The sequence below is a fragment of the Zonotrichia leucophrys genome, chromosome 4 (assembly GCF_028769735.1).
Source record: "Zonotrichia leucophrys gambelii isolate GWCS_2022_RI chromosome 4, RI_Zleu_2.0, whole genome shotgun sequence".
NCBI classification, from domain to species: domain Eukaryota; kingdom Metazoa; phylum Chordata; class Aves; order Passeriformes; family Passerellidae; genus Zonotrichia; species Zonotrichia leucophrys.
In genome coordinates, this window is record NC_088173.1 from 24,101,066 (window position 1) to 24,117,464 (window position 16,399).

Consider the following 16,399-nt stretch of genomic DNA (forward strand, 5'->3'; position numbering starts at 1 on the left):
CAATTTTCTTCTGTTCCATGCTTCATCTGCTCTTTCCACTTTCCTTATTTCTTATCCATTTCTCATATACTTTCCTCATTTTCCCCTCAGATGCAAAAGGACATATTTAGAGTGTTCGATATAAGCAGCAGTTGTCTAATTCAGGTAACTTATGGAGATGAGAGCTCAGGAAATATTTGTGGAAGTGAAGCAAGCATGAGCTTTTAGACCAATGACTGACATGCTGTGTAGGTGTTAAACATTTTTCCCAGTGTAAAAGTTTTTTCTGAATTTCAATCAAATGGCTACACTTGGAATATTAAATAAAAGTACTTTAAAAATATATTGATAAAAATACCAAAAAACCAGGCATGGGGCATTTCAGTTTTGACTGTCTTTATAAAAAAAATGAAAACATGAAACACTTACAAAATGGAAGTCCCAAGGGGTTTTTCTTCTATACAGTGTCTCTTTCCAGTATTTTCAGACTTTTTGCCACGAAGTATGCACAAAACTATTTCATGCAATATCTGATTTTTAGTGTGACTCTAAGTGTAGGTTTTAGCAAAATACTGAAAATATATGCATGCAATTCACATTGTGTTCTGTTTCTCATATCTCCTATGACTTTTGCCTAGCTGGGATTTTGTGTCATTAAACATTATATGGAACAAAGTAGCAGATCTATGACTGTAGACATCTTGTTGGGACCTACACCAGGAAAGTAAACCAAAAGCTATTTGTGAAAAGAGTGATATAGCATTAATATTTTGAAACTACCATGAAAAATGAAAAATGCAAGACTGTCTCATTCAATATAATTGTCTTTATATATGGTTTCCTCTTGTTGGCAGTTTCCGTGTTAATGTTCCAGACAGCAAGACTCAACTCGGAAGGGACTGATGGAGAATTAGAAAGCTATATTCATGCAAAAATAGCAGAACAATGTTGAAAAAAACTCCTATTTTTTGGTTGTGAAAACCCAGTTTTCCAGTTTGTTTGCTAAATGTTTTTTTCTTCAAATGTTACAGGTGCAAATATTTTACAGTTGCAGATGATATAATTGGATACAAAAGTGAACATCTATATGTGCAGTTAACTAATTTGAGTGTGCAGATTTGGAGAACGTAAACAGCTTCATGCTCACTTAGGTGTCTATGGAAATATAGTTATGTGTGTTTTGTGTGCTACATCTGCACTGAATTTATTTTTCCACAGTTGCTTATGTAGTAGTGGCTGTTTGCTGCAGGACTTTATTTAACCTGCTAGCGCACCTTACTGAAAATTCACATAACAGAAAGCTGTTCGGATAGTATTCTAAGAGAGAAGTACTCACAACAATTGTGATTTTCTCAGTTTCTGATGATGTATACAGAGTAGTAGATATTTCCCACTAAAATTTGAAAGTAATTTGTATTCTATTTCTTGAACATGGGGGAGATATGTATCAGTCTCTTTTCCCAAGGGAGGTTTAGATTGGAAAAATTTCTTTACTTAATTGTTTGCCAAGCATTGGAGCAGACTTCCTAGGGAGGCAGTGGAGTCATCATCCCCAAAGGTATTTAAAATACATGTAGGCATGGTACTTAGGGACATGGTTTTGGGAATTTGGCAGTATTGGGTTAAAGGTTCCACTTGATGATCTTAAGGATCTTTTCTTCAACTTAAATGATTCTCTAATTCTAAGTCAAAAAGAGCTATTTATTAATCTGTGGTAAAATTATTCTTTGCAACTCTCAAATAAATGATGTGGCTGCAAGTAATAACTTCAATTAAAAGGCACTTATTATTGGAGTGTCACCAGTCCTCGATGAAAGATACGAGCATAATTTCCAATATTCACATGTTGCTCTGCAACAGCTTGTTGTAAGATTGTGGCTATCCCCATCTGGCTGCTGGTACAGAGCACAGGGAGGGCAGGTGGCATGGCTGCGGTCACGGTGTGTCATAGGGGTCAACGGTGCCCTTTGCTGGCCCTGTAATCTGTGAGTCTCAGGAGATACTTTACCCTTCATGCCAGTTTGGAGACTAAGACTTTATTCTTTCTCTGGCCCTGTCTGCCAAGGTTAGAAATAGGAGGACCAGTCCTGGGCTATCTGTCACCCTCCTAATGCACACACCACTGGCGTGAGTAAAGTTGGTACAAAACTCTGCAGTTGCTTTAGTACTCCATGGAGTTTCTCTCCATATTTTTCTAAATCCACATTAAGTGGTTTATAATAAGTAAGTACTCAATGAAGGAAAAGGAGGTGAACCAAAAAAGCCAGAGAGATCCAAATGAGTGCTGCAAGTTCCTATCCTCTGGGCCCTGTTCTTTTTCACTGTTCATTACAATGTTCAGTACTATGGAGGCAAGCTGTTACTGATTTTCAATAACACATGTCCATTTTTACCCCACAGAAGAGGATATAGGATACTTCCAGATTGATGCTGTCAGTGGAGAGTTAAGAACAACCCGGCCTCTGTCACATGCTGAGAGATCTGACTACAGAATGATGGTGATAGCCAAGGACCAGGGGATGCCTTCACTTCAAGGCCATGCTACTGTTTACATCCAGGTACTTATTTACCTTGTGCAGATAGAGCAATTATGTTAAATGCCTAGTTTCTTTGAAGAAAAAAAAAATGGAAGAAGGTTGGGAAATAGAAAAAAGGAAGAAGCTCAAAATTGTAAGCACCTTGTCTCATGGTAATTTTCTTTAGCTGTTTTTCTGTTGAGGGAGGAAATGAGAGGGCGCATAATTTTGATTTGTTAAGAATGCACAGCAACATTCGGGATCATCTTGCAAATAGATGATGCTTGTGCTTTAGGAGATCATTGGAAACACTGGGAAATAGGAGGAAAATATCCAGGTAGGCAGAGAGAAAAATATCAAGTGGGACTGAAAGTGCGGAAGAGAGTAGATTTGTTCCCTTCACTAAGTTGCTCTCTTTTCTAAATTCTGTCTCTAGAACCTTGTATAAGGATATCTTATTTCTTTGTGGTGATTTATACGGGGCGGGCTCCTCATGGGAGTGTGAAAGGCAGCATGTGCTCATTCCATAGCCAGCCACCTGCTGTTCATTGAGCCCCAGTGGGGCTGCTTTGTCCAGGCCGCCTGTGCACTCCTCTGTCAGAGGCTGAATGTTATTGAGGCTGCTATTTTCAAGTCACCCTAAAGATGGTTAATTTTGGATAGCTTGTAGCTTCAGTCCAGGCAAGGCAAATGCTGTTCCTGCAATTATAGGGAGTTAAAGGACTTCTCTCCCTGAGCAACGGGAGAAACACCAGGTGATTAATTGATTGTAAACCCCATTCCCTGTCTCCCTGCACCCCTGGAGGAGGAGGGAGGGATGGAGAGAGGGTGTATATTTTAAGCTCCTATTGTACTTCTCATCCTGCTCTGATTTTGTTAGCAATAAGTTTAATTAATATCTCTACTTCTAGTCTGTTTTGGCTGTGATGGTATTTGCTGAGTGACCTCTCCTGGTCCTTATCTCAGCTCATGAACTTTCATTATGTTTCCTGTCCCCTGTCCAGTGGCAGAGAGAAGTGAAAAAGCAGCTTTGCTGGTACGTGGCATCCAGCCAGGGTCAGCCCACTACACATTACAATATTAATAATAACAGTGGGAAAATATTGCAATCCTTGTGTTTTGGTTGCAGGTGATCCCACTTCCCAACGGGAGATCTGGCTTCTTTCAGAACTTCAAGCACTTTGTCGTACCTGAAAATTTTAAACCTGCACAAGTGTTGGATTCTCTGAAGGCATTGAGTAACCATCTAGCACTTAACAGGAAACTGCATTTCAGTATTGCTAAAGATGGTAATGCTCATTTTGAAGTAGACAGCTTAACAGGAGACCTTTATCTTTCCAAGGAGCTCGACTATGAAACAGATTCACACTTTCTTTTGCAAGTTATTATAAAGGATTATAATAATCCTCCACAAAATAGCACTGTCTTCCTAAGTATTGATGTGGAAGATAAAAATGATCATTCTCCACATTTTCAAGATGACTTTGTAGTGATTGGCATAGAAGAAAATGTACCTGTTGGCACTGTAGTTTACACATTCAATGCAAAGGATGGAGATGGCGGTTTTCTGAACAGCAAAATAAAGTATTCCTTAGAAATAAGTAACACGGGTGAAAATCCATTTCTTATTCACCCTTTGTATGGCACCTTGACCACATCTTCTCCACTGGACAGGGAGAATACTCGTTCTGTGATCTTGACGGTGTTTGCAGAAGATCAGGCAATAAACCTGACTGATCGTCGGCTGGATTCCCTGGCTGTCAAAATTGTTATTTTAGATATCAATGACAACAGTCCCAGTTTTACGTCTTCACCTCTTTCCTATGTCATGGAGGATGTGGAGGTGGGCTTCCTTGTACACCACATAGTTGCAAAGGATCCTGATGAGGGAACAAATGGACAGGTTACTTATCACATTCTTTCAGGCAATGAAAACAAAGCATTTGTACTGGATAAAATCACAGGTACGTGACTTCTCTTCTCTGGGGTTCCTTGTGTTGTGATTCTCACAGTAACATTTGGGAGTGCATACCATACAATAGTGAAATACCACATTAGTGTGCCGCTCTGCCCAGGTGACTTATTGTCCTCAGGGGTAATTGCCTTGAGCAGAGCAGTGCAGAGCACAGTTGTCAAACACTGTGAGACTCAGCTCAAAAATTTTGGCATAACACTGTTACTGTCTTGTGTAGGTATACTGGGGCATCTTCCAATGGTGTATTGAGGAAGGTGGGAAGAAAATGTAGCAGTGAAATACTTCGTTCTGATTTTGGCATGATGCATACTTAAAGTATGTGCACACATGTATGTTACGATATATGCACATGCAGAAAGGCAAAGTTAAGATCAGAGAGTCTGCATTAAACTGTGGATGGAATATGTTCAGTGGAGGCTCAAAGTGCTGATGAATTTCATTCTTCAGCTCTCTGTAAATCTCTGCTTTCTAACTATTATACTATGCTCTCACAAATGCTAATATCACTTTAATTGTTGTAATATTTTCTGGTTCTTATTCTGATTTTGAATGTATTAGGTGATGCAGCTTGCACTGGTTTGTGGAGCTCCTAACTGCGTAACTTATATGCAAAAGAAGACAAATATTTAAGTTAAATATAGTTAAAAAGTTAAGCCCAAAGTTAAATAAAAAGCAATCTCTGAACTTCTAGAATTTTCCATGAATCCCAATTTCCCTGGATATCAAAGGCAGTATTTCTGGGCCAATTAGCACTGTAGAGGGAATCAAAGGTAATGAATGACTGCAAGTCCAGAAGCCTTGTAGCAGTGGCATGGTGATGCTACATTGGAGCTATGAGTGCTGGAACAGCTAGGATCGTAACCTGGAGCACGATACTTTTTAAATACCTTTTCTTCTTTAAACTAGGACTCTTAACTACAGCCCAGTTTCTAGACCGTGAGGTTCAGGAGCGCTACAGTTTGACAGTCATGGCTCTTGATGACGGCAGCCCAGCTCTCTCTGCCACACAAGTTCTAACCATCATTGTTCTTGATGTGAATGATGAGGCCCCGGGATTCTTGAAGCAACTTTATGAGACTGCAGTTCCTGAAAACCGAGATCCAGGGGAGTTTGTCATAAGAGTAGAGGCTGTGGACCGAGATGCAGGTAATTTGTGTCCTTCTGCTTGTAATTTACAGACCAATCCAATCTTGATGCCTTGTGTGTACAGCTGCTGTGCTTTTCCCAAGGTAATGTATGTCTTTTGAGTTTCCAAATATGAGTTTTGGTTCAGACTCTCAATCTTTAATTAGAGCTTGTAACTATTCTGACTTGCACTTTGGGGTAGCTTCAGCTCTGATGGTTTTATTAGATGTAAAATGTGTTCACAGCATATTGTAGGTTTCACATGAAGAGAGACAACGTTCTCTGGTTATAAATCAGCGAACAATATTCAACTCAAAGTTAATATCTGAACATTTTGTCGCTCTCAATCAGAGCATTTTGGATCGTTTTGAAGCAGTTAGTCTAGAGTCCTGGTTTTGTAACAGAGCCTGCAAATGTGTGCTTATTTTTTCTGACCAGAGAGGGGCACTGTCATCCAAGATTTTCAAGCTGGTTGAGCTGTGAAGGGATAGTGGAAACTGCTCCGGGTTTTAAAGAGGCCTTATACATGCTAAAGAGTGTTAATGCATTACATTTCAAAAATACACAAAATGGAGAAATAAGATGTGGGGATGGTTCATCTCCTCAGTGAATCACATGTAAGGACTAAACCTGAGTCTGCTAAGCAACAAAAAATTCCCTCCAGTTCTTCAACTACCTGCTCTTTTGAACTGTCTAAAATGCACAGCATATGATGTTACAGTTAGTCCATGTGCTGGAGCACTTACACAAGGTCTGTGTGATAAATAATAAAATCTGGAAAGAGAGTTAAATATTACAATACTGCCATCTTTGGCCCAAAGGTAGTCTCAGCTCTGTAAATTACTTAATTTTTACTGTGGGTTCACTTTCTGTACTTTCTTTAGAATTGTGTAAGATTGTGCTATCTTAAAAACAGATAATGAAACTTGTTAGCAAAATAATCTTATGTATTCAGTAAGATTTGTAATTTTAATGTAGAACACATATTGATTACAAAAGGCTGATGTGGGCTCAGTAGAGGTATTATATAGAAAAGACATTTCCCCACAAGTATGTAAAGTATTTAGAGATTAGGAATGTGTAGGTATCCCCGTCTGTTATGATCTCCAAAACAGCTGAGCTGTACTGTAGTCTGCCTCTGTATCTCACTCTTCAAATATTTTCTTTCTTTTGTGGATCACAAAAAAGGTGATACTTGAAGAAAGATTCTAAGATAAAGGAGGCAACTGAGAATTTGCTTGAATTCTTCTCCCTCCCCTTATATTTTTTTCACATCTTGTGGGAAATACAGCAGAAAGGAACTTCCCAGAGCAGTTAGTGGGAGGGAGTCGGGGTGGCTTGGCAGGGTGGAGAGGAAGGGCATTCCAAGTGTCCTGGGTGGCACAGTGTGTGCCTGCCTGTGCAGGCACTTTGGGCTGGAGCACTGTTGTGGCGGATTGTTCCTTCCTGCTAGTTTTTTGAAGTACATTTTTCAGTAACCACAGTCCTTCTGTTGGGTCTTTTTCTTACATGTGCATGATTTGGCCCCATGTTGTGGGTGTGTCATCCTATTGTTTCGAATTAATATTGAAGTGATGTTCCTAATGTAAGAAAATTTGATTTATATAGGAGCCATATAAATATAATGCTACTCAATTTTCTTACATTTTTGGAATAAAATTACTCCTGTCATGGTGTCCTTTTTTTTTGTTTGTTTTTCCATACTCTGAATTGCAGTTCACATCCCATTAATATTTGCATAGTCTCAGTGGAGGACTTTCTTCCATCACACTTTTTTGTTCTCTTTGTATGTTCCCCGAGTGACCACTGGGAGGAACCAGTCATTATCAACTTTTTGTTTTCTTTTCCTTTCTTCTTCAATCTCTGTGACTGGAAGGGGGTCTTTTTTTGAGGAAATCACAAGTAAAACTTCTGACTTTGGAATGGTTGTCTTTCACATGAATATCCCTGAAGACTTTTGTTCAGCTACCTCCCTCCTGTACATTACAACACCTGCACTTACTGCATCTCTATGTTGCCTTACTCTGGGAGCCTTTAGGGATCCCACCATGCCCTCATCCCTACCCAGCTGACATCTGACAGCTCAACATCAGCAAATACAAGTCTAAAAGATGATAGCATTTGAAAATATGCAAGTTGGAAAAATACATATGGCGAAGCAAAGATACCAGCAGCATATTTAAGATAGATCAGGGTTTTTTCTTGAGGTAGGTCTTTGCAGAAGACTAAACTAGCAAACCAAACTAGCATTTGGCAAGGTCTCCTTTTAATCTGATGTGCACGTCTGTGGTTCAATAGTTGTTGTCTAGAGCCTTAGGAAAAAAATCTTAAAAGGTTAATAGGAACCATTGACTTTGAGTTATGAGACGGGCTTACTGCCATCCATTAGACATTATTGTAAAGTCCTGTAAAGATGAAACTTGAATCTGAATTTGGGGCAGGGGGGACATTTTTTATTTCAGTTTGTAATTTCATCTCCTAAAGTGTGACCAGTGCTACTGAATAATTAACCAGCAGGTTGGATTGAGTGCAAATGTGCTAGCTGCTGTTCTGTGGTGTGTTCCTGCATAGAGTCAGCATGCTCTTCCTTCTGGGCAGGGTGTGCAGCTTTTTCCAAATGCTACTTTATACTCCTAGCAGTTGGATATGAGAAAGGAGTCAGTAAATCTTTGGTAAATAAATGTAATTAAGATGTCACATATCTGTGTTTTTTAAGGGTTAAAAGTTTTAACTTCAGCATTGTGTGAACAGTCAACTTGGATGGCACCCATGTTTTTTCAGCCCTGGTTGTGAATAGTGTCCATTGTCGAATCTGCTGGAGAAGGAACTGGGTTGAAGCAGCTCAATTGCAGGAGGCAAGAAGCTAATATTATCAGACCTGCAGCTTTTGTGTCTCTTTTTTCATCTGTAGCATATTGGTGATAAAGGATAGATAAATGCAAGCAGAACTGTGAGTAGCTTTTAAAATTTAGTTGAATAGTTGGGCAGATCAGATAAATATATGTTAGTAACCTGAGACTTTGAAGACATTCACCTTGATTGTCTTCACTGATGTGATTTTTCTTCCTTCTTCTGTAAAGCTGAAAGGACACTGATGTGATTTTTCTTCCTTCTTCTGTAAAGCTGAAAGGACTTCTGTAAGTCATTTTTCCTCCTGCTGTGTATTGTACACATCCCTCCCTTGACTTAGTTTAGGTGCGAATGTATTCACGGTAGTAATTCTCTTAATCAAATTTCAGTAGCACTGTCAACCACTTAACAAAGCTATTCAAAGGCAAATGAAGTCAAGTATGTTAAAACCTGTAGACTCTGTTTCTTCCCTCACAATTGTATTTCTCCATCAACTCCAGTGCAGATTGTCCTGTGCTTGACTGCAGCAGATGAGAACAGGCAGGCAGTGTTTTCAAATGACTAGAAGTGTCATGTAATTTTTCAGGTGTACCAACTGTCCCTGCCCTACTCAACATGGGAAAAACACAGAATGGTTGACTGGAATGTAAGAAAATGAAAAAAAAAATAGGGTACAATAGTCAAATCCTTCAGGTATAATGTAGAATTAAACTAATTAAAGGCAATAATATAGGTGTGATGGCGATGACATGATACTTTCCTTGGGAGGATATTGAAACGAGAAGAAATATGAAAGGAATTATCTTACAACCATAATAGGTAAGAATGTTGAGTCTCATTTCCTGTTCAACTAAGGTGGGCAACTTTGAAAGAAAGGTTTCTAAAACCTTTAAAAGTTTCAACCTATTCCCTAGAGGAAGATGGGAAGGCTAATATCCCTGCACTATATACAACTGGTAGGTCTGATCAGGAACTGTATAGAATTGTCATTCAGAAGAATCTGGAAGGGAAAGAAAGAGACAAGTATACCTGAATGTGAGGAGAGTTGCCATGTTTTACTAAGATTTCTATTCTGTTTTAAAGGGCTGAATTCCTTGCTTCAGTATGAAATCTTACCAGGAGCTGGTTATGAGAAATTCAAGATGAACTCAGACAGTGGAGAGCTCGTAACAGCTGCATCATTGGACAGGGAAACCCAGGAGGTTTTCAGTATTAAAGGTAGCAGTGTGAAATATTTGTGAATGCCTCTAGAGTGGGAAGTGAGAGTGAGTGAGGTGTTACTATCAGCATTACATTTTTTCATGCCTTCTGAATTCAATGCATGTGGTAGGATTTTCCAGTACAGAAGAGCATACGCTTTTTTGCATAGCACAAATAACTCTTCTACTCTGATATTATTAAAGAACATCTATTGTTACAACCACTGAATGAAAATTGCTTTCTTTTTATTGATCTTAGTTTTGGTTCGGGACAGTGGAACTCCGTTGCTGTCAAGCACAGTGACAGTAATCTGCACAGTGCTGGATGAAAATGATCACTCTCCCACATTTCTTCTTCCTCCCTCTGAGATATTTATTCCAGAGAACCAACAGCTTTCTGTTGTTTACATTATCCGGGCTGTAGATATGGATGCTGGCAATAATGGAGCTCTAAGATACAAAATAACTGGTAAGTTATATTCCATCATTTTATTAGTATAAATCAGGGAAATATTTAAACAGCAGCATACAAGTTTTAGGCTATGCTTGACTTTACCAGGCCTCCTGAGCTCCCATGCTTCTTTTTAGTGGAAAAGAAAAGAGAGATCTTTCACCTTTTTGTCAGCACTCATAAGCACTACCCAGGCATACTTTCATTCTGCGTTCTGGATTTGAAATAGTGCAGAACAGTGAAACAAAAAAAATACCAAATGCTGGAACAAGGCATTAATCATGAAGGCATAATTTTTGTCCTCTTTGTTATGGTTGTAGAAGTCTGAATGTAAATATTCCCTTGAAAATATACCCAAGAATTAATTGAAATTTATTTATTTAATGCTATTTATTAAATTTTATTTTGTGAGAGCTTCTTTCACCCAGCAATTAATAATGTCATACTTGGCTTCCATGTTGCCAAACTCTCCCTGGGTCCACTATGCCAATGTAAGCTCCACAGCTGTTCAAAGCCTCCTGTAGTATCTTTGGATACTTTGCTGTGCTTAGTTTGCTAAGTTTGCTGTGCTTACTTTGGTTTGTGGCTCTCAGCAGCAGCTCAAATGTAGGCAGAGAGCTACTGTGGTAAAAACCAACACATTTTTCTTTGAAGAAACAGTTATGAATTCCTTTTTTTCCTTGGTTTTGATGTTGTGATCTCTATGACATTTAATTTTGTTACCTTTGGTCTTTTTGCATGTTATAAAGTATGTAAGCCATTCACTGTTACTAAAATTGCTGACTTTTCAGTTGACTGCTTCATATTTATTCCCAGTGCTCCCGAATCATGACTTTGTCCAACTCTTGAATTCCAAGAGATAGGTTTGTAGAAGAGAACTAGAAGCAAGCAATTACAATTGTCAGCAATGCTTCATAGATTTGTGGAATTTGTAACTAAGGTTGGGAAGAGGTCACTTCGTGGAGCAGCCTAGATGCATGAGCTTTCCCAAACCAGGTGGTCTGGTTTGGGAAAAAAAGATATGCAGCTGGCCAAAAGGCCAGTCTGTAAATTCTTATGACTTTCTGCATTTGGTATCATTGCCTGTCACTGATTTAAATGAAATACAGGTTTTAATTTGTATGAGAAATATAATATGTGAAAGGCACATGAGCTCACCAGCTGTATGAGCATTGGACCTTGTTATTGCAATTAGTATAGATCATTCACAAGGGGTTCTTTTTTAAAAGTAGTTGTTAGTGATAATTTCTTTTTTTATGTGTTTGAAAGGTGGAAATGTTGGAGAATACTTCACACTAAATAACACATCAGGCAAGCTGCTGGTCACTCGTAGCTTAGACAGAGAAGACATCAGCAATTTCACTCTTGTAATTGAGTGCCATGACCTAGGCAGTCCCTTGAGAAGCTCCACTGCACAGCTCTATCTAACAGTCTTGGATGAAAATGATCACAGCCCCTTGTTTGCGAAGACCCAGTATCAAATCTCTGTGACAGAAGACCTGGAGGAAGGCTCAGCCATCCTGGACCTGTCTGCTTCTGATGAAGACGCTGGCCTGAATGGTGAAGTTATGTACTCCCTTATTGATGACACCTATGGAGCATTTGCCATCAATAGTGCCACAGGATCCATTGTTACTACAAAGGCACTGGACAGGGAGACCAAGTCCCAGTACACTTTTAGGGCTGTGGCAAGTGACTGTAGCCCCCATTTTCCGAGGAGCACCACTGTCAGTGTTGCGGTGCATGTTAATGATGTCAATGACAACAATCCTGTCTTTTTGCAGAATCCTATCAGGGTCTTTGTGCCTACTGAAACTGCTGTGAATGAGACAGTTGCCACTGTGAGAGCAGAGGATGTGGATCTGGGATCAAATGGAGCTGTTGTTTTTAATTTGATGACGGCAGAAACTGTATTTCAGGTCGATGTGAAGACAGGTGACATCATTCTTCGGGAGCCCTTGGCTTCCAAGGACTTCAGTACCCAGCTGCTAGTGACAGCTTCAGATCTAGGCATCACACCTCGAACAGCCACAGCTGTGGTCATTATCTTTACAGAAGAGCAAGAGGAGGTGATCTCATTCAGCCACAGCCTGTACGAAGGAAGTGTGCCTGAGAACAGTGCAGCAGGTGGGCATGAAATCCCTCTCCTTGTAGTTGCCAATCTCTCCTCTTTTTGGAATTGAAATTGTAATGAATAGTATAGGGAAACCTTTTTTTTACGTGCAGCAGCAGGGAAAAGTTAATGTGGATGTAGCCAATACCCGTTTGCCCCTTTCAAATGCACCAGCATGAAAAAGATGCAATGGAGGAGGCATTGTCTCATCATCAGTGGGTTCATTCATTTAGCAAAATTGCTTTAATGATGGGTGGACAGCATTTACTTGTTGTTTTGCTGAGCAGTGCACACAAGCTCAGATGAGCTGGGTGTTGGGAACCAGTTGCAACCTGACATTTCTTGTTTTCACAAAACCCTTCACAAACTGTAGCTTTCATAAATACCTTGCTGAAGTTTTAGATTTCGCAAAAGAAGGAGAAAGGGGAGTAGGATGGGGTAGGGAAGGTCAGAGGCCATTGGTACGTGGTCACTTAGACATGCTTCTGCAGTGTCTCTCTAGGTAGAGACTGCACTATGGAATGCCACCTATAGACCAACCAGCTTCAGTCACAAGGTGCTTACAGATTTATTTGGATTTGTTCTGGATATTGATGACAATTACTGCGCTACTTTTTATCATTCAAAGAACATTAATAGTTATCCCTCCAGCCAATTAGATGTGGTATCTTCTCCTGCATCAGGGATTGGCTCTGTCCTGATGAGGGGCAGAAAGGAATGGCTTTTGCGTATTTCTGTCCACAAATCTCACTATATAATTGGCCAGACGTATTTAAAGATCTGACTTGCACTATAGTCTCAATTAAAACAACCCATGAGATTCACCTTGAACAAGTAATTTCTCTTTTATAATTCAAACTTCACTCAGTAAAACAAAAGCAGTATTCCCTTATATCCTAAGGGTTTTGTGAGACTAGTGGATTCCTAGATCTTGAGTAACAGCCTATATATTGGATTATGAATCAGTAAATAAGAAGTGTGTTAGTAATTTTGGAAAGCCAATCAATATTGTTGGATGATTAGAAACAGAAGAGAGAGTGAAGGGTGAAAATGGCTTCATGCAACTGATGGTTGCAGTAATTACTGCTGTGGTTATTCAGCCATTCCTTCCTCTATGCTTGTTTGGGACTACAAGCCAAATTTTTTAATTGTTACATTTAATAAAAGAAAATAAAGATCAGAGCTTTATGGCAATAGATAAACTGCTCTGATCCTAGATTTTTTTAAGTGTAGATGTGTTCCTGGATCAGGCTAAAAAGCCAGCCTGAAATTAGAGAAATGCCCCAAGGAACTGTGGTATCAGAATGCCGTTGTGTTCTCCCATTCAATCTATAGAAATATAATTAAGATTCAATTTAAGTTGTTTTGATTAAAGGAAATTTAGCAAAGCTTCAGGGTAAACAGGCGGATTTGATCACAATATGTTAGTTTGTGTTTAATAATACTCTTATTTGCTAAGAAGATCAAATTCTTCTAAGAATGTAAGAGATTTTACCAAATACTAGTACCGCTTCTCTTTGTTTATACTATTTTCCATTTTTCATAAGCATAAATAAATATCAAATATTTTACATTTCAGCGGGGAAGAAAAGCATGATTGTAATTAAAACTCTCATAGAAGTTAGCTTATAGGATAGATGTGATCCTGGGACCCCTACAAACGTGAATGGTACCAGTGTATTCAGTCCAGGGAAGATTTACATTACATACTGATTATTTGTAGAACTGGTATTAATAAATGTGGCTTCTCTTCATAATTTTATTTCTGCCTTAACTGATGGTGGGGGAAAATGCTATGTTTATTTTAAAAAGAATAAAAAATGTGAATAATATAAACAACAAAGAACCCAAGCCAAGGGTCCTTAGTTTTAATTTAGTCTAAACCTATCAAATGGGCAAGTGCCTCAGGAACTGGTCCTTGTGGTCACATTTTCTTTAAGTGTTTAACTTCCAAGTTTAATGACCTTTAGAAAACCCCACTTTTCTAATTTTTTTGTTTAATATTGAATATTTAATGTCTTTAAATACTATAAAGTGTTCTACAGGAGGCACTTAGAAGCTAATCAATAAATAATCAAGTGACTGTACTCTTCAGAAGGTGAAAAACCTTTATTATTTACCCAGCTTTTAGTTGGATGGTTGTTTGCATAACACTTGGAGAAAGATTCACCAGTAAAACTTCTTGACTCCTCTATTTTCTTTTTCTATTAGATATCAGATATGTATCCTCTCATTCTTTAAGTCAAAGAATCACAGAATGGCTGAGGTTGGGTTAGGGACCAAAAGGGTCAATCTGGTGCCACCTCCCTGCTCAAGCAGGGTTATCCCAGAGCACATGGCACAGGATTGTGTCCAGATGGTTCTTGAATCATTATCTCCATGCTCAGCTTTTCATTTCATGGCGATTAAGAGGTCTGAAGAAAAAATGGCAAGGATGAACACAGGTTAGATGGCAGAGGACAGTGAAAAGAGACTACTATAATGAGGACTGAAGAAAGTGCTACAGTGATATAGCAGCTCTGTGTGGTGCTGGTGTTAGGACATATATATAAAAAAAAGCCCTATATATAAAACATATATGGCCTAACAAAGAATTCAGCAAGTGTTTTGGAGCTGATTTGACCAGGTAGGCAAATGCTGTTCACTCTGCCATGTTTTGGGTTTGAGTCTGCAGGCGTAATGGAAGGATCTAGGCTGTATAAAACAGTTTGAGAGTATATGCAGTCAGAAGGTATGCGGAAAAGAAACATTTAAAAAACCCTGGATTTTACATATTTTACATCACTCTTCATATCTTTCAATATTTTTTACTAATTCAGAGGTCAATTGCCTAGCATTTCAGACCGATCTGACTGCTTTTGCTTTGACCCTGATCTCCCTGCTGCGTTGCTCTGTCTTCAGTGCTGAATGTGTTTTGCAGAGAGAAAGCTCCCTTTCACTGATTTCTCTCTGTTAAGAGTTATATGATGTGACCTCTGCTTGAGGCAGTGTCTGAATTGGGTGTGATTGGAATGGCAGGTTCAGCAGATGGACATTTTTTATTGCTCTTTATCTGTATAGGGCCTGTTTATGCCACAGCTGACCTCACACTTTGGTCATATTTCTCTGACAATGAACTGTAAAAATTCACTGTTGGGAGTAATTGTTTTCTGTGAAGGGTATCAGAACGAGATTTGTACTCTGCTAAAAAGAAGTTGTAAACAATTCTATCTGCGTGAAAAATGTGGAGCTTAAAGATTAGGATAGGAGGACTCAGACAAAGAGTTTATTAACCTAACCTCTGAAAAACAAGGATACAAGTAGAAATGCTGCTGCTTCCTTTGTTTCTGATAGTATTTATTCTTAAACACACAAACAAAAAGATGCAGAGAGTGTTAGAAGATAAAGAGGGATATTCTTCAGACTTTGGGGTTTTTAACTCTGCTGTGAGGATGGTGTGAATTATTGTCCTTGCAGCTTTCTGTAGTAAACCCAAGTTGCTTGTCAATGAAAATTCAACCTACAGGCCCTTTTTTTAGTTCCTAAAAAACTCTAGGTTAGCATTCATATATCTCTCTTTACATATTGAACAGATAGATGTTGATTCCAGAGCTTTTCTTACAAGTATATTGACAAGTACAGAAAATTACATGTCAAAATTGGAATGCTTTTTCTTTTGGCAGACAGATTTTGAAAGCAAATAGTAAACCCTTAATAGAAAAATTCTGGTTTCTAAAACATAATATGTAACTGCTGAAGTAAAAAAGGTATCAGTTTATTGTAATAGCAAGGTTTCCTCTCATTTTTTATACTAAAGTCTTTTCCTGTGGCATTCTGAACACTGACTATGACCTTTGTGATACAATAAAATAGTTACCTCTAATGCTGTTTGAAAGAGCTCATGATGCCTCGTTCCATTACAGCTGCATGGAAACAATTACAATTTAATTAAATAATTAAAAATATTAAAATCAATGGCCATATATGCTAGACAATTTTTTAAATCACTTGAAAATAATAATTATTTGGAAGTTGTGATAATGCCTTTTGAATTTACTATGTTTTTGTTAAATGTGTTGGTTCTGAGCAGGATAATTTGAGTTCCACATTTCCCCTTTTATTTTATTTCAAACAGGATTTCTAAATCATGTCTCCTGCATTCTATGTTAAATTATTGGTCTTTTAATGGAATTTGGATTATCTGTGAATTGA

The 16,399-nt window shown here is 38.5% G+C and overlaps 1 protein-coding gene across 3 annotated transcripts in view; it reads left to right on the forward strand.

Moving 5' to 3' along the window:
• LOC135446670 (protocadherin-23-like) overlaps window positions 1-16,399 on the forward strand; it is an 85,694-nt gene that overhangs the window by 51,557 nt on the left and 17,738 nt on the right. For all 3 annotated transcript variants that reach the window (XM_064710809.1, XM_064710811.1, XM_064710810.1), the window contains exons 8-13: window positions 2,380-2,537; window positions 3,625-4,459; window positions 5,377-5,616; window positions 9,529-9,663; window positions 9,904-10,113; window positions 11,365-12,222. In XM_064710809.1, coding sequence (XP_064566879.1) covers window positions 2,380-2,537; window positions 3,625-4,459; window positions 5,377-5,616; window positions 9,529-9,663; window positions 9,904-10,113; window positions 11,365-12,222 — 2,436 coding nt within the window. The remainder of the gene's footprint in view (window positions 1-2,379; window positions 2,538-3,624; window positions 4,460-5,376; window positions 5,617-9,528; window positions 9,664-9,903; window positions 10,114-11,364; window positions 12,223-16,399) is intronic.